Source organism: Myiozetetes cayanensis, unplaced genomic scaffold (assembly GCF_022539395.1).
Source record: "Myiozetetes cayanensis isolate MyiCay16 unplaced genomic scaffold, myiCay2020 scf16, whole genome shotgun sequence".
NCBI classification, from domain to species: domain Eukaryota; kingdom Metazoa; phylum Chordata; class Aves; order Passeriformes; family Tyrannidae; genus Myiozetetes; species Myiozetetes cayanensis.
Genome location: NW_026087270.1, coordinates 16,873,770 through 16,890,583, shown reverse-complemented (window position 1 = coordinate 16,890,583; position 16,814 = coordinate 16,873,770). Strand labels below are relative to the sequence as shown.

General features: G+C 61.6%; 1 protein-coding gene across 4 annotated transcripts; it reads right to left on the bottom strand.

Annotated features, from left to right (window-relative positions):
* Positions 1–521: 521 nt before the first annotated feature.
* FHOD1 (formin homology 2 domain containing 1) lies at positions 522–16,594 on the bottom strand. 4 transcript variants are annotated; one of them, XM_050311487.1, is made up of 24 exons: positions 16,377–16,594; positions 10,511–10,617; positions 10,316–10,380; positions 8,896–8,963; positions 8,697–8,802; positions 8,230–8,324; positions 7,749–7,860; positions 7,562–7,656; positions 7,329–7,472; positions 6,994–7,208; positions 6,727–6,837; positions 6,406–6,429; positions 5,620–5,673; positions 5,024–5,190; positions 3,852–4,777; positions 3,439–3,591; positions 3,140–3,322; positions 2,850–2,969; positions 2,519–2,680; positions 2,228–2,418; positions 1,954–2,146; positions 1,718–1,871; positions 1,456–1,632; positions 522–948 (listed from the first exon to the last, which is right to left on the bottom strand). In XM_050311487.1, exons 1-24 carry the CDS (start codon positions 16,554–16,556, stop codon positions 866–868), a joined length of 3,885 nt encoding a protein of 1,294 aa, XP_050167444.1. In that variant the 5' UTR covers positions 16,557–16,594; the 3' UTR covers positions 522–865. The 4 variants fall into 4 exon arrangements, with proteins under 4 accessions (XP_050167444.1, XP_050167445.1, XP_050167442.1 ...); XM_050311485.1 differs by lacking the exon at positions 522–948 and having other exon boundaries at positions 962–1,632; XM_050311488.1 differs by lacking the exons at positions 5,620–5,673; positions 6,406–6,429.
* Between the last annotated feature and the right edge of the window lie 220 nt (positions 16,595–16,814).

The following is a 16,814-nucleotide window of genomic DNA, read 5'->3' as shown; positions in this document are numbered from 1 at the left end:
ATGCTGGGACAGGAGGTGGCAGGGACATCTCCCAGTCCCCCATGGGGACAGATGGATGCTGCCCTGGCTGCATTTACAGCACCAGGCAGCCTGTCTCTGCCAAGCACAGGGGATGTTTCTGAGCCTTGCAACGTGGCTGCTGTGCCCAGGACCTGCTCCTGGAGGGGAACAACCACCCTGCCTCTTACCCAGGTCTGGGTCTGGCTAAAACCCCCCAGGAGAGGTTTGTGAGGGAGAGGGGAGGTGAGAGATGATTTTACTGTGCCGTGGCCTTGTGCTCGAGCTGCTGCTCCTGCCCTTGAGCGTGCAGCCTTGAGCCTGGCAGCAGTCCTTGCTGCTTCTGGAAGGGTTCCCCAGCTGTCCCAGCACAGGGGGACAGCGGTGCCTGCAAGCCACGGGGCTGGCTGAGTGCTTGCCCCAGGCAGCAGGGTTGAGGATGCAGGAGAAGGGATGCTGGCTTGTCCAGGGGGCAGTACCACATCCTTGTGGCCTCTCAGGTACAGGGACAAGGGACGCTGGCAGCATGTCAGATCACTTTATTGCCACAGCGGCCACGGGCCAGACCCAGGTCCAAGGGGGGGTCTGGGTCCAGCCCCTCGACCCTTATAATACTGCTGAGAAGATGAACCCTGAGCCTCCAAGCACGAGTGCTGAGCATCCTCCACCCCAGTCACCACAGAGCAGCTCTGGGGCATCGCCACCATCCTGCTGCCTGCACCTCTGCGGGCGGGAGGCCGGGAGGGAAAAGTGACGCGAGACCAAAGGTGCGGAGCGTGCCAATCCCGGAGAGTGCCCCAGGGGCTGCCACCACCTTCTGCCCTGGGGCTGCTGGCGCTGGGGAGCAGCAGGAGCCCTCTCGGACCCCTCAGACGTCCATGCCAGGCGCCCGCCCCAGGCCCAGCGCCTGCACCAGCTCATCGCTGAGCCCACTCTTCAGCGTCCGCCGCACTGCGGGGGGAGGACAGCGTGTCACGTGTGGCACTGGTGGCACTGTGGGACAGGGGCCCCGTGCTCTGGGTGCCTGCACAGACAGGGCAGCCCTGGTATACTGGGGAGAGCGGCAGTGGGGTGCAGTGGCACGGATTGGTCTCTCCACACCCTGCTGTGGCCCCGTGGGCTCAGCGTGGCAGGTGCCCGTGGGGAAGGAGCCAGGCAGGGTGTGGGAAGAAGGACACAGAAATGGGACAATTCATGGGGACAGAGCACAGAGACATGGAGGTGGAACAGAGATGAGACAGAGTGCAGGGACTGGGCAGAGCATGGGAAGAGAGATATAGAGATGGGACAGGGCACGGGGACAGGGACAAAGAGATGGGAGACGGACAGGGACACAGAGGTGGGAAAAAGCATCTGGGCAAGGACAGTGAGATGGGACAGGGCCATGGAGATGGGACAGAGTACAGGGTGCATGGGTACAGAGATGGGACAGGGCATGGGGACAGTGGTGGAACTTACAGGACTTCCTATTGCCACGGGACCTCCTGCGCTCCCTGTTGGTGCAGGGCCGGGGGTTGGCATTGTGGGTCACGGACTTCACCAGCCGGTCCATGATTTCATCCGAAGCGTCATCTGGGGAGCTGGGAACATCCTCCTGGGCTGAGGAGCCCTGGGTTGGGGTGGAATGCCCTGTTCCTGCATGGGGACAGTGAGGATGGAGGCATCAGCCGTGCCCAGCCAGCCGGGCATGCCAGGAATGCATTTGCCATCCCGCTCCTACCCTGGCTGGCCCGGCTGCGGCGGGCAGGGATATCCACGGGGGAGGTCAGCACGCTCTTCATGCTCTCGTGACCCGCCTCCATCTGCTCCTTGGGGCTGCTGGACACCACGGCGGGCGGCAAAACGGCCTCGGCGATGCCGGAGAACTTCTCTGTCTGCGGCGGGAGCAGAGCTGGGTGTCAGGGTCGCCGGGGGTGCATCCCCTGCTGCCGGCGCGCAGCCCAGCACGCCCCGTACCTCGGTGATGAGCCGCCCCCGGGTCTTGCTGCGCTCGCGGTGGGCGGCGCGTTTCTTGAGCTGCTGCAGGACGCGCTCGCGGCAGGTGCGGTACTCCAGCGCGAACTCCCGCAGCAGCTTGCAGATGGGCGTCACCTTCACGTCCCGCGCCGCGCTCGCCGGGTACCCCAGGTACAGCAGGAAGGAGTGAAACCTGCGGGAACACCGGTCGTGGTGGGCCACCAGCAGGACTGCGGGGCTCCTGCTGTGCCCCCGGGCACCTCAGGTCACCCACCTGTTGAGCACGCGCCTGTGCACCACCTTCAAGACCACGATGCGCTGGGTGCTGTCCTTGAGGAACTCGGTCAGCTTGGTCTTCAGCGCCGGCTTGGTCTCGTGCTTGGCAATCACCTTCAGGTTGTCCCAGGAGGCCCTGCACCTCCGCTCCAGCTGCACCAGGCTGTTGGCCAGCTCTTCAAAGTCAATCTGGAAGAATGAGACGTCAGCCCTCGGCCGCGCCGGTGGAGCTGGGCAGCCACAGGACCCACGCCCTCTCCTTGCCCGGGTGTCACCTGCCTTGCCTCACCTTGGCAGAGCGGGTGATGGAGGCAATCTCTGAGTAGAGATCAGTGGTTTCTGGGAACTGCTCTACCACCATCTGGCAGAGATGGTAGAGCAGGGACTGCCGATGCACTGTGTCCTTCACTTCCGAGACCTTCTCCAGGTAGCCCAGTTCAAAACCTCTGCTCTGAAACGCAATGGACTCAGCAGGGACTCTCCATCCCTCCTCCAGCAGAGCTCTGCAGACCCACTGGGTCCCCACCAGCACCACCCAGCCTCAAGTGCCATCCCAGGCTCCCCATGATCCCTCCTGGGTATACCCATGCCCCATGGCTGGTCCTCACCCTGCTCCTCACCTGGGAACCATTCAAGAAGTTGCCCATGGCCAGCAGCGTGGCCAGGATGCACTTGAAGGTGTGATTTCTGGCCAGCTGCTCCATGCCCATCTTCAGATCAAAGAGGGGCTCTGCAATCTCCTGGGTGAGGAGAGAGGCAGGTGAGACCCCTTGGCCATCCCTCCCTTGGGAACTTCAACATCCACATTCACGTGGGGACATGGCTGGTCCCCACCAGGAACCCTCCCAACCTCAGCACTGAGAAGTGCTGGGGTGGGAGGGCAGAGGAGATGGGGTACACGGCTCTCTACCTGCTCCAGGCTCTCGTAGTCCAGCTTGAAGGCCCAGAGCTGGAGTCTGGCCGTGAGGTCACTGATGGAAGACAGGGCGAGCAGGAACTGCTCTGCAGAGCCCAAGGGCACGTCAGGGTTGGCCAGCTGGGCCTCCTGGATCTTCTGCTTCTCCTCCTCAGTCGGGACCATGGTCAGGATTTTCTAGGGCAGGGAAAGAGGGATATGTCAGACTCCAGACATGTCAGCATGGAGGTTTCCTGGCCAGGGGAATGACCTGCACGAGGACCGCAGAGGGGCTGAACTGCTCTTGTGCTCACCTCAATCCCTTCCTTATTGACTGCAAACTCATCAAAGTTGAGCACAGCAGTCTTGATGATGTGGACGGGTGGCAGCACTGTGAGGCCAATGTTGATGGCGTTGCTCCTCTTGGGGTCCAACACCACCACGACCTTCTTCCCATCAATGGCTTTCTGCAAAGAGGACAGGATGGGTGGGGACAGCCAGGCAAAGGCCTCATGAGCTCATCCTGGACACGAGGAGTCGATCATGGACCCCGTGGTGAGCCAAACCTGTGCACTGCCCATCACCGTCCCCACCGAGCCTCTGGGCTGCCAGTACCCATCCTTGGCATAGGGTAAGGGTGACAGTGCATGCTGAGGGTCCCCACAGGGAACCAACAGCCTTCCTCCCACCCCTGAAGTCCCCTTGGCCAAGGGGTGCCTGCTGGTACCTTTGAAGCCGGCACTTCCTTTGACCGTGACTCAAAGAGGTGCTCCAGTTTTGCAGCATTGATCTCGACATTCTGCAGGGATGCCCACAGTGTGCCCTGGCCAAACCTGCCTGGCCCTACAGAGCCATCCAGCTGCTTCAGCTCCTTCCAGAAGAGCTTCACTGTCCTCTTCTTCTTGGCCTGGGAGGGGCCATCTGTAGCTGAGAGGCCTGGCAGCCCTGGTGGGGGTGGGCAGCCCGGGGCTGCAGGAGGTGGAGGTGGGGGGCAACCAGGGATGGCAGGAGGTGGAGGTGGTGGTGGTGGGCAACCCGGGGCTGCAGGAGGTGGAGGTGGAGGTGGGGGACAACCAGGGATGGCAGGAGGTGGAGGTGGAGGTGGTGGGCAACCAGGGATGCCAGGAGGTGGAGGGGGAGCCATGAATGTCCCAGCGCTCGTTGCTGTAATGCCAGAATGGAGGAAGGAGCCGTTGGCCATTGGCCCTGCGTCCAGGATGTCAAAATCTTCTTCCTCCCCCAGATCAGTGAAGTCCAGGTCCTTGATCTTCAGCTGCACGGGGTTGGCCTCCAGGCGCTCCCACGTCAGCTCCACGTCCTTCTTGATGGGCATCATCCCGGTGTTCTCCAGCTTCTGCGTGTGGGTCTCGGCATCTATGCTGGACATGGCACGTACCAGCTTGGCGTGGGCGCTGGCCACTGGCCCATCTGGAGCCCTGCCACGCCAGGCACTCTCCTGCTCCTGGCTGCTACCTCCCTTGGCATCCATCTCTGCCTCACCCTGGCTCCGGGGCGATGATGGCACCTCGGGGAACACCTTCTCCCTCCCCGGCTCCGAGGAGCCCTTGGCATAGAGCATGTCCAGCATGAACTTGGTGTCCGAGGAGATGGCGCTGCAGGAGTCGGTGGCGTCAGACCGAGCCAGGCGAGACCCTGCGGGGAGAGAGGGAGAAGCTGGGACAACACGCTCGGAGGGGGCAGGTAGGGCCGAGCTCCATGTGGGGTTGGGGTCCTGCTCCCTGGTGGGGTGTGCTCGGATGCCAGTGTTCTGAGCAAGGAGGCAACACCAGCTCCTCCATGGCTCTGGCTATCACAGCCATGGGATGGGGACAGAGGGGCCACCAACCCCTGCCCCAGGGCCCCTGATGAGCTGGGAACACACACCCTGGCAGCTCTTACTGATGCTGGGTGGCTCCATCCCGGAATCAGAGGCGCCGCTGTCTCCCTCCCACGCAGGATCAGCGGGATGCTCCAGCGCAGCATCGCTGAGGACGTCGAGCCGCCCCTTGGCCATGGAAGAGATCTTCTCCTTCTGGGCTGCAGCCAGGTTCTCCAAAAAGCGAGCTCTGCAAGACAGGGGTGGATGTTGGCTGGGAGCGAGGCGGGGATGGGGACAATGGGGACAATGGGCACAGCACGCCACGCCACACTGCACAGCCAGCCCTGCAGCACAGAAACCCCCTGCACTGGCACAGCATTCAACCTCCTCTGAGCCCTGCAGAGAGACAGGTGATGCCCCCAGGGCTCAGGGACAAGGCCCCATGGGAGCCAAAGGCTTGTGCCATCAGGGTGCCACTGTCACCAGTTGGTCCCAACAGACCTGCTGCCCACTGCAACCCTCATCCAAAAGCTGCAAAACCCAGGAGGGCGCCCAGGTAGAGACTCGAGGGGACCCTCCTGCTCCTCATGCCCTGCATGGCCAGAGCCCAGACACCTCCAGCCGGGCACTGCCCGAGGAAGCGCACGCCTGGAGACACACACATGCCTCTACTTACTCAAACTTCCTCAAAATAGGCTTGTCCCCATGCAAGGAGGGGGCATCCTCCCGCCTGAGGGAAAACAGGGGTTAGCCCCCACTGCCAGCAGCCCCACGGGGCTCGTGTGTCCTGCACTCACCCTCCTGGCAGCCCTCCAGCACGGGACCCTCACCCTGCCATCACCCTGTGGCCCCAGGGTTCACGGGGAGCTGGGAGAGCCCCGGTAAGCCCCCTCCTGCCCAGGTATCTCAGGGCACTGGGTGCTGGTGAGACGGGAAACCATCTCCCCCACCTGGCCAGGACACCTCGAGTGGGCTGTGCCACCCCCAGCAGGGACACCTCACCCCAAAGCGGGGATCAGAGAGTGCCATCGTCCTGTGGGGGATGCTGGGGGGAGCGGGAGGGGGGCAGCGAGGTGGGTACAAGTGCCCGCTCCCCCCGGAGCATCGTGGGATGGGACGAGGGAGAATTAATAGGACAAGGGAGAATTAATAGGAGGAGAATGCCTTGAAACTGAGAGTAGGTTTAAATTGGATATGAGGAAGAAATTCCACCCTGTGTGGGTGGGGAGGCCCTGGCACAGGTTGCCCAGAGAAGCTGTGGCTGCCCCATCCCTGGAAGTGTCCAAGGCCAGGCTGGATGGGGCTTGGAGCAACCTGGGCTAGTGGAAGGTGCCCCTGCCCATGGCAGGGTGGTTAGAACTAGGTGATCTTTAAGGTCCCTTCCAACCCAAACCATTCCAGGATGCAGTGAGTGTGTGACATGCTGGGAGGGAGCACGCGGGTGCAGAGCCCAGGCACTTACCAGACAGGGGCAGTTTGGTGCAGCCTGCAAAAGGAAAGATAGAAAGAGTGGGCAGAGGAGAGGGCAAGCGTGGGCAGAGAGCAGAATGAGGAGGAGCTGGAGCAGAGCTGTGAGTGCCCAAAGGATGCCCTGGAGCCCCTGACCAGACCCGCTGATACCTGCTGCCCCATCACATGTCTCTCCAGCCCCAGGGCCCCCCCAGACTCTGTATCTCCTGGGAAAGGCAGAGTGTGCTCCAGGATAGGCACACCTCATGCTCCTGGGAGCCCATCTTGCCACCCCAGGGGACCCCCATGCCCCCAGCCCCTGCTGGCTCCTTACTTGTAAACGCTGCGCTCTCCTGGGCCCGGGGGCTGCTCCTTCTCGGCCGGGGGGGACGCCAGGGCCAGCCGCACGCTGGACGCACTGTTGTAGATGCTGGGGGGACAGGGTCTGGAACAAGAGGTGACAGGGACTGAGAGCAAGTCCCCCAGCAAGTCCCCCTGCACCCTGGCACTGGCATGGATCCCACCGCTGCTTATGCTGCATCCCAGTGTCTTCACCATTCCGGGAGCATCCCCACCATGGACCACCTCCAGCCACACTTACTCTGCTGGGCTGCTCGGTGAGGGGATATGTGGGGTGTCCTCAGCTGGGGGCTCCTTCGGAGTGCCAGGGGACTCCAGAAGCGACTGGGCATCAGCACTGGGCTCTGGGCAGCCGCCCTGGGACCGCCACCCGCGCCGGCCCTCGTCTGTCCTCCTCCTCTCCTTGCGTCCCCCCGAGGGCGGCTCTTCCACGCCATCCTCCAGCTTGAGGGCGCTCTGTGGAGGGACGGGGGGACATGGCACCGGGCACAGCAGCACCCCTGCCACCCCACGCCCACCCCCCCTGCTGACACTGCACGTGGCGCGTGGCCAGACCCGCAGGTGCCCCCCGCTCACTTCGTAGAGAGTGAACTGCTGCTTCAGGTCGAGGTCGGTGCCCTTGCTGCCCAGGTACTCCTGCACCACCTGCTCCATGCCCTGCTGCTCCAGGCAGTCGGTCACGTCGTAGAAGGTGTCCTGGTCCGGGAGGGCTGCCAGCGTCTGAGCAGGACCAGAGGGACGCTGCTGGGACTGGGGTGACCCACCCCAAGCCCCACCAGCCTGGCACCAGAGGGGACACCCGCCCAGACCTTGTTGATCAGCGTCATGGTGAACACCAGCAGCTCCGTGTCAGCCCCGTGGCGTTGCTTCAGGATGGCCATCAGGTTGGACCACGGACAGGCACCTGGGAAAAGCGGTGAGGGCGGGTGACATGCGGGCCAGGAGGGGACACGGTCCCCTGGCTGGGACCCTGCGGGAGGCTGGGGCTGCACCCACCTCTCGCCTGGTCCACGGCATTGACGGCACGGATGAGGAGCAAGGCATTGGGCTCCGTGTACTCCACGAACACCAGGAGCAACTTCAGTGCCATCTTCACCACCAGGCGAAACTGGGACAAGGGATGGCAGCTGGGACAGCAGCAGTGGCTGTGCCCACGCCCCAGGACTGGGGGTTCGGTCACGGGGCCAGGGACCTACAGCTGTGATGCTGATGGCCAAGGGGCACTGGCTCCAGAGCTAGAACAGGACCACCTAACCCAAGCTCTGTGCCTGGGAACATGGTCACATCAGGATGGGGAGCTCTGCAGACCACAGGTGACCTCCAGATGGGTGGGAGCAGGACCCAACACAAGCAAAGGTACCAGGGCATTGAGCAGAAGAGAAGCACACCCCTGAGGGATGATGCAAGGAGACAGCCACAGGCAGGGAAGGGGGTGCAGGGGGGGCACAGGTCTGTTCCAGGAGGAACAGACACTTACTGGGCTGCCTGACAGCGTGTACAGCCACTGGACGGTCTCGTTGTGGTTGATGACACCCTGCATCCCGTCCACGAAGAGCATGATCTGGCTCAAGGCTGCAAGGCAGAGAGTGGGCAGGCTGATGGCATGGCAGGCAGGGGTTGGCCATTCCCATCCCTGCACAGCATTGCCATGGCAATGGCTGGCAGCTGTGAAGACAAAGCCCTGGCAAACTTGCTGGCTCTCTCCCCCTGAGTGCCAGCCCCTCCTCCTTGGGGATGAGCATAGAATCCTGGAATGGTTTGGGTTGGAAGGGACCTTAAAGACCATCTCTTTCCAACCCCTCTGCCATCAGCAGGGAAACTTTCTGTTAGACCAAGCTGCATCAAAGCCCCATCCAATCCAGCCTTGAACACTTCCAGGGATGAAGCCTTCCCAGCTTCTTTAGGCAGCCCTGCTCCAGAGGAGCCCTGGGCCCAGATACCAACCCCGCAGGATGTAGTTCTGGTAGTTCTGGTCGGCCTCTGCCCCCACTTTGATCAGGCACGTCAACCCATCCAGGTTCACGAACTCAGGCACCAGGTCCTTGTCCTCCTGCGGGGTGAAGGGCAGGTGTTACCCCAGCGTGGGGTGGGCAGCCAGCCCTGGGGGAGGCCCTCGGCCCTCCCCACACCGGCATCACCGTACCTGAAAGAGCTGCTTCAGGGAGAAGAGGGATCGCCGCAGCTCCGGCCCCTGCGAGTTGTACAGCTTCTCTGGGAGGAGAGGAGAGATGTGGCCTGAGGGCCTGACCCCACATGGGCTCACTGTTGTACCAGGGCTCCCAAATGCCCCCAGCTTCCCGGGAAAGCCCCACATCCTGACTCAAGCCCTGTGCCATCACCCCAGGACGCCAGCATTGCCCCCAACCGTGGGACACTGGGTGGAAGCAGCTGCTGCTCCACAACCACACATTTCAGCCCTGCCACTTTCCTATTTCCTTTTTCTTTCTTCTGGCCAGCAATGACACAAATATCCCCTCTGGTTTCCTGTGCACAACCTAAACAGGAACTCTGGCAGAAGCCTGAGCTACTTTTAGCTGTCCCTCCCCAGGCAAAGCCGTGCCATCGTCCCAGAGCCTTGGGAAAAACTGCAGGATGGGGTTGGGAAGGATGGCAGGGTGACACTGGCTGCTTGGGGACAGGCAGGACTGTCTCTGGGCTGGAGACTTTGTGCTTATGGGGATGGTTCCTGCAGGCAGGAGCCGGCACTGACCAGCTGGGGCAATGGGAAGCTGGAAAGCCCCACGAGGCCACCAAAGCCATCGTGAGTCAGCACTTCCCACATGCAAAAACTGAGTTAGCCAGGCATCCCAACTTATTTGGGTCAGGCTCAGAGCTGTAACAAGCTAAAACCAAGATGTCCAAGGAGGCCTCCAGACATGCCCTCTAAAACACAGTGTCCCAGCAGCCTCCTCCACTCTCCTGTCAGCTTGTCAGAGCTGCTGAGAGGGCAGGCAGAGCAGCCTGGAGGGAAAGCAGAAGAGCCCAGAGCTCAGCCAGAGCCTGGGAACTGCTGGTAAAGAGCATGGCCATGACCCCGACCCCAGGCTTCCTGTCCCTTCCTGCGTGGCCCAGCCCTGCACAGCCAGCTGATGCCCATCTGGGCACACCGTGGCTCTGCTCAGTGCTCGTTTTCCCCCTGCTGAACGTTCAGAAAAGGCTCGAGACTCCCGAATATTTTGCAGGACCTCGGAGCAGGCTGCCCGAAACCATGGCAGCACTTTCTGCTGCGCAAGAGCTGCTTGTTTGTCTCCTGCAAGGCTATATTTAGAGCTTGCCTGAATGACCCAGAATAACGGCAGTGGGCGGTGGGCTCCCAGCCCAAGAGGCAGAAGTCCTGATCTCTGAGGATGGAGGGCATTAACCCAGCAGGCCCCCCCAATGGGGACCACGTGCCCTGGTCTTTGGGAGGGTTTATGAGGCAGGAGCAGCCCTGGGCTGTATCGCTCCCTCTCTACATCACCAACAGCCCGGCCAGAACTCAGCACAGAGGCCAAAGCCCCACCATGAGGGGTGGATGAGCCCCTGGACACACCAGCCTGGAGGAGGGAGCAGCCCCAGCTCACCGATGATGGCGTGGACTCGGACGGAGAGCTGCGTGCGCAGGATCAGGGTGGGCCGTCTGCCCTTCCTAGGGCGGAGGAGAACACGGTGTGAGCACCTGCAGTGGGACCACCACAGCCCCCGGCCCCTGCTGGTCATGCACACACAGGGACCCCGTGTCCTGTCCCCAGAGGGCTCGGGCACCCCACGTGCCTCACCTGACCTCCTCGTAGAAACCCTCCAGGTCATCCTTCTGCTCCAGCAGGGACAAGTCCAGGTCCAGGTAGTGTCCAGAGGGCGAGACCTGCAGCGTGCAGTCCTCCAGCTGGGGATGCAGACAGACAGGATGAGCCTCTGGGCCCACCACAGCCTTCCTGGTCCCCAGAGCATTCCCCGGTCACCCTCCCACCAGCACCAAACCCAGGAGGCAGACACATCTTGGAGCAGGGTGGCAGATCCCACCTGTCCCCAAGCACTGGCCACGCAGGGAGATGCCCCAGCACCCTTCACCTCAGCCTGGGAACTGGGGAGAAACAGGGAGCCCCAGGCTGGAAAAGCCTGAGACAAGGTGGTCCCTGCAGGAGCTGCAGGGCTCCTTGGCAATCCCTTAGGTGGGAACCACAGCAAGATGATCTGCTCCCTGGGGCTCCCCTCAGTCAGCAGGGGTGTGACTGGGGCAGGATCCACCTCCTTCCAGGGCTGAGGAATCACCTCTGCCTGCAGAACTGAGTCTGCCAAGGCACCCAGCCCAGCCAGGGACACCCCAAACCAGGGCAAGCCCCACAGAGACGTCCCCTGGCTGACACACCCTCTGACTCAGCCCAAAGCCACGTGGCATCTTCCATTGGGATGGGGAAAAGAACAGCCCGAGGCAAGGCTGGGGCGAGGGCATCTTCCCAGAAAGTCCATTTACAGCACCCACAGCACACCCCTGCCAGTAGGCACGGCACCCACAGAGCCTCTGAGCCACCTGGGAGCCAGCAGCACCCCACAGCACCCAGGCAGGTCTCCTGGGACAGGGCAATTTGCCCTCAGTGGATGAGTAGGAGCAGAGGGAGGACAGTGCCAGCACTTTGCCTCCCCAGCACATCTCGACCTGTTCCTAAAGCATTTGCAAAGATCTGCAGAGCAGGAGCTGTCTGGGAATAAAACCCCATCATTAATGCTGTTCCTGCTGCAAAAAAAGAGCGACACAAACACCAGTGGGGGAGAGAAGTAGGGACCCACCGTCCATCTAAAAGCCCACCCCAATTTCAGCCTCAAATTGCGAAAAGCTCCAAGCACAGCCCTGAGGAGCTCAGATGGAAACAGTCACAGCTCCTCTGTCCTTCCCACCAATGCCTTTCCCTGCTGTGGCCTTGGACAGCCCCAGCAGTGCTGGGTATGGTTTCTGCATCTCACTGGGGTTTCTTTCTGTGACATTCCCATCTCCTGAAGACCCAAGACTGTGCAAGAGCTCACACCTGTGAATTCACTGCGAGTGTGACGTTAATACCAGAGGGCAAAGTGAAAATGCCATGTGCACTGAGTAACCAACGCTGACCCCGCCTTGGGATAAGGGGCAATTTGGCAGGGTTGATGTTTTTCAGTATCCTGCTCCACCTCCTGTGGTCACCAGCCACTCCAGCCAGCCATGGCAACGTGCACAAACACCTGCTGGCACCAGGCAGGTGCTCCTGGCTGCCCCACAGTGACCCCACTCAGGATTTGCTCGCTGGGGAAAACTTCAATTCCTCCACAGGGACAGGCTCTCCTGCATCCCTGCAGCCAGCCAGGCAATCCCACATCCTCCTGGGTGTCCTTCTGGCCACCCCTGCATCCTCCCAGCCACCCTTGTATCCCCACAATCATCGTGGCATCCCCACAGGCATCCCTGAATCCTCCCGGGCACCCTCTTAGCCATCCCCGCATCCACCCAGGCACTCCAACACAGCGAGGAGCAAATCAGCTCCAGCACAAGAGCTTTGCCTTCTCTGGGCTGCCAGTCAGCCCAGTTAACATCCCCAGCCCCTGCAGGGCGGGTGACACGTCCCAGCTGGAGGGGGAGGCCGAGCCCCTGGGAGCCGACCCCGCGTGTTTCCCGTGTGAGCTTGGCAGCGCTTCCCGCTGGGGATGCTCCGAGCGCTGGGCCTGGGCTCGGCTGTGACCCCCCTGGCAATCACCATCCCCTGGGGATGGAGTCAGTCCGTCCCAGGCTCCTGCTGCCCTGCCAAAAACCAGGGAGCACCGACCCTGCCGGGCCAGGGTCGCTCTGGTTATCGGGACGAGGGGTTTATGCCCTGCAGGATCCGGGCTGGGGCCGCGGGGTCGTCCTGCTGGGGACGGCACGTTGGGGTCAGGGGTTACTGACAGCTCCCGGGGCGGGGGGGCTCTGATCCATCTGCCTCCTGCCTGGAAGGCTGTTATAAAGTGAGCCAGGATTTGAGGGCAATGGGGAATTGAGGGCAAAGCAGAGCTGGGAGAGAGGAGAGAGTCCCACGCTCACACATCCAGCCCTGGGAGCAGCTCCTGGGAGTCCCAGCCATCCTGCAGCAGCGTGGATGTGCCTCACCCTTTAAAGACCCTTCCAACCCAACCCATTCCAGGACTCTATGGGGGGGTGATGGAGACATCTCCACCTCCAGTATGGAAACATCCTCCGCTCACAGCTGAACTCTTCCTGCATCACAGGAAGAGTTGCACTCACAGCACCACATCTTCCTGCTCACTCCTATCATGGCATCCCCACACGGGGAGATGCTCCAAGGCCAGGCAGTGAATATCCTCTTTATCTGCCAGCAAAGGAAACACTTTTACTCGCTTTCTAACACTTTCTTTTTGCAGCAACCACAATTTCCCAACACTGCTGCAGCTCTTCTAGAAAGGCTATGGGGAAATGACAGAAAAAAATAGTCTATTTATATAATATAGTATAAATAAACATAGGCAGTAGTTAAACACAAGGCACCAGCAGGTCAGAAACTCCTTGGCATCACCAGCCTCTGCTCATCCTCCCAAAGCACACAGGGCCTGAGGGTTTATAGAGCCACAGGAGCAACCCCCACCCCACGATTCGGTTTCAGGGCTGAGAGGGTGTTACTGCCAGGACACTCAGGTGCTGCCTCCTGTCCAGCCCTGCATGATGGATGGCAGCAAGTGGATGGGAACACTGCCACTGCCCTATCACCAGGGGCGGGCAATAACACCCAAGCCAGGAGGGATCTCTGGAGGTCACCCCGAGCTGGCCCAGAGCTTCACACTTGTGTCCCTCTGAAGGTCCTCCAGCCAGGCTCATTGCTCATTAACAGATGCCTCATTACTCATCCACAGGACTGAGGCAGTGTGAGGACCCCAGTCCTGGGGAGCAGCTGGTATCCTGGGAAAACCATGGCACGAGTGCCTGGCTGCAGCTCCCACCCTGGGATTTGTGGGCAGCACCAACACTTGGCTCCGAGCGTGCAACAAACTGGGCAACAGCAGCGCCACTGAGGACCCCATCTCATGCTTTTGTGCCTTCCAGAGGTTAGACTGGGACAAAGACCCTCAGCAAAGCCCTCCCCAAGCTCGTTAGGAAACAGAGAGCAGCGGGGTTGTGGGATGGACCTTGTGCACCTCACCAGCAGCTCCTCTGTCGAGCACAGGAGCTCTCAGTGAGCTTATGGCACAGAGGCCAGTGAGCTGTTTGCTCTTCCCAGGTTTCCGGGGGAGGAAGGAGAAAGCAAAACTCCAGCCTCTTGGGTTTTGCAATTGTTTGGAAAGATCCCCAGATTGGGAGGTGAGATAGTGCTGGGGGCAAGGGAGTACAGCGGCCTTTGGGGACTGAAAGGAGGACGGCTAAAAAAACCTGCCCTGTCGAAACCTGCTCGAGGAGGTTCAGAAAACACCCACACCCCACACCAGCATCACCCTGGGGTACTGAAAAATGCTGGAAAGCAGGAGAAGATAGTATCAGCCCAGAGGCAAACAATGCAGCAGCAGCAAACAAAGCTGGAAGGTATTTCCAAGCACAAACACACTTTCCGGAGAACATGAAAAAGTCATCAGAGACGGGTCGTGCTCAGGGAGAGGAAGCACCGAGGGTGTCAGGGGGCAGGACAGGCTGTTCAGACCTCTTGCTCATCATCTCTAGGCTGTTCCCAGCGCAGGGTGCAGCTCTGTTGTGCCCAGGGAGGGCAGGACCCAGCTGCTCCCCCATGGTAGCTCATCCCCTGGGTGCCTGCAGCTCGATCCCATGATGGCGATATGGGGACCCCCAGCTCAGCTCCCTCCCAGCTGCTTCATCCTCCTCCTGGTGCTCTGCAGGTCCAGGCACACTGCCCAGCAGGACAAACCTGGCACCAGGCATCCCCAGCTCAATTTTTTTACAGCCAGTTCCTTAGGAAAAATCCAACTGTTCATTTACTAATTTTAGGGTAGCGACTAATGGAGCTGAGCACTACCTGGCACAAAGGGCACCAGGGGAGGTTTCAGCTGGTCATGCCAGGGTGACAACATCTGCACGGCTCCAGCTCTGACTTTGGACTTAACTGGGTGCTTCGGGAGGCTGCCCTCACTCCACAGAGCGTAAATCCCTCTGCAGGAGGCTCCCAGTGAAGACCTCAGCTCATGCTTCCCAGCTTGTCAGGTGGGACATCCTGCAGCCCTTGCTGGCTCAGAAAGCTTGGTGTGGTAAAGGCAGCATGGTTTGTAACCTGTAGAATCTACATAACTCAGGAATCTGGTTTATAAACCCAGCATAAGGTCCTACCAGCTCACCTGTGATTTCAGCAAGGGTCGTGGGGCTCTGCAAGGAAACTACAGGAAAAAGACATCCAAAGCTTGGTTTAGGCAGAGAACCTGAAATCCCGGGATCAGCAAACCTCTGCTGGGCACAGGAGCTCCCTGCAAGGCTCCTGCCCTCGGGAACTCTGCGTGCCGTCCCCTCCCCGTGCCACCATGGCAGCACCGCGATCCCGTTACAGCCAACTCCTGCCCGGGGAGCAGAGCACACGCCTGAAACTTGAGTTTGCTCCATTCGTCATGTCCCGGGGCTGTTTGTTCCCAAACAAACCCCGTTTAGTCACCGCCTAAAAATCGCCTAAAAATGCCATGACGGCGACATGAGACGCTGCTGTTTTGCTCCAAGAAAAATTAAAGGGGAGGGTTTTTTTGGTGCACACAAAGGTCTCACAGCGATCCGCTCTCCCCTGGCAGGCCAGCAAGCTCAGTGCCAGGCACACCAAGCTGATTTCCTCCTACTGCTGTCCCATCTCTCCTCTCAGGCTCTGACTCCACACTCCCCCAGACAGCCTGGGTTCCTGCCTCCCTTGCCTGCACTCCTGCCGTGCTGCAAGACAGATGCTCAGCCCTTGCCAAAGCTCTGCTGGGTCCCGTGTTCCTAAGGAGGAAAACAAGCCTGCCCCATCCTGAGAAGGATGCATCACGCCAACAGGGGAGTCTCCCCTGTCTCCTCCACTTCCCAGCCCCGTTTTACCAGCCTGAGTCAGGCCTGAGGACACAGAGCGAGACACAATGCCTCGCTTCACCTTCGTCCTTCTGCCTTCCTCCCGGCTGGAGGAAATTGCTCAGCATGAATTTCCGCGCTGCTCTCCGGCGGCAAAGGTGCCGCGGGATCGGGGAGAGACGAGGGGCTGAAGAGGGGCTGACGAGGAGCCTCTCCGGCCCCACTGTCACCTCCCCAAGGCCCAGCTGCCCCAGTGAGCGGGGACACTGGACGGGTCCCCGGGGTTAGGGAGCCGGTGTGCTCCCGTCCAGGTTCAGCTCTGCTCCTGGTAGCCGGCGTGGAAGTGGGATGCTGGGGTGGGAGCACCCTGCCTGGCTCTGCCCCGACCACACGGGGTTGGATGCCTGCCTCCCCCTGCCTGGGTTCCTGCCTGCTCTGAGCAAGCACAACCTCTTCCTCCCTGCCGACTCATCCGGGGCCGGCCGAGAGCTGGCATCTCCCGCGGGGGCTCCGGCATCTCGCCGTGACTCACACCGGGACCGCTGCCCGGGATACACCGCCCCATCCCTCGCCTCCCCGGCCCCCTCTGGCCGGCAATCCCCCCCTGTCCCCCGTCCGGTGCCTGCCCGATGCCTTCCCCAGCGCCCCCCGCTCCCCCTCACCGGCAGCGGGGCCCCGAGCAGGCGGTGCAGCGCGGGCAGCTGCGCCCCGAGGGCCAGCGCCTCCTCCACGGCATAAACCGGGGCTCGCCGGGGCTCCGGGAAGCTGCCGCAGCCGAAGGGATCCGCATCCTCCAGGTACTGCACCCGGCAGGGCACCGCCGCCTCCGCCGGCTCCCCCATGGCCACGGCCCCGCCGCCGGCGCGGCCCCGAGCGCCGCCGCTCCCGGCACGGCGGGGCGGACACGGACACGGCCCTGCCCTCCGGCCCGCCCCGGCCCAGGCAGCAGCAGCGCTGCTCGGCGCGCCCTCCCGCGGGCATCCCGCCGGGATGCTCCAGGGGCTGCGGGGCTGCTCCGGCAGCAGGGATGCTCCAGGCTGAGGGATGCTCCAGTCCCCGCCATGCTCCGGCCCCAGGGGTGCTCCAGGCACTGGAGGGCT

Bases quoted from the DNA above. Each gene is read 5' to 3' on its own strand.
- FHOD1 (XM_050311485.1), bottom strand. From the start codon at position 16,556: ATGGGGGAGCCGGCGGAGGCGGCGGTGCCCTGCCGGGTGCAGTACCTG. The intron at 8,325-8,696 runs GTTGGTATCTGG...TCTGCCTTGCAG, and splicing joins CCAGAACTACATCCTGCGGG to CCTTGAGCCAGATCATGCTC. The intron at 2,681-2,849 runs GTGAGGAGCAGG...ATTGCGTTTCAG, and splicing joins ACTTCTTGAATGGTTCCCAG to AGCAGAGGTTTTGAACTGGG.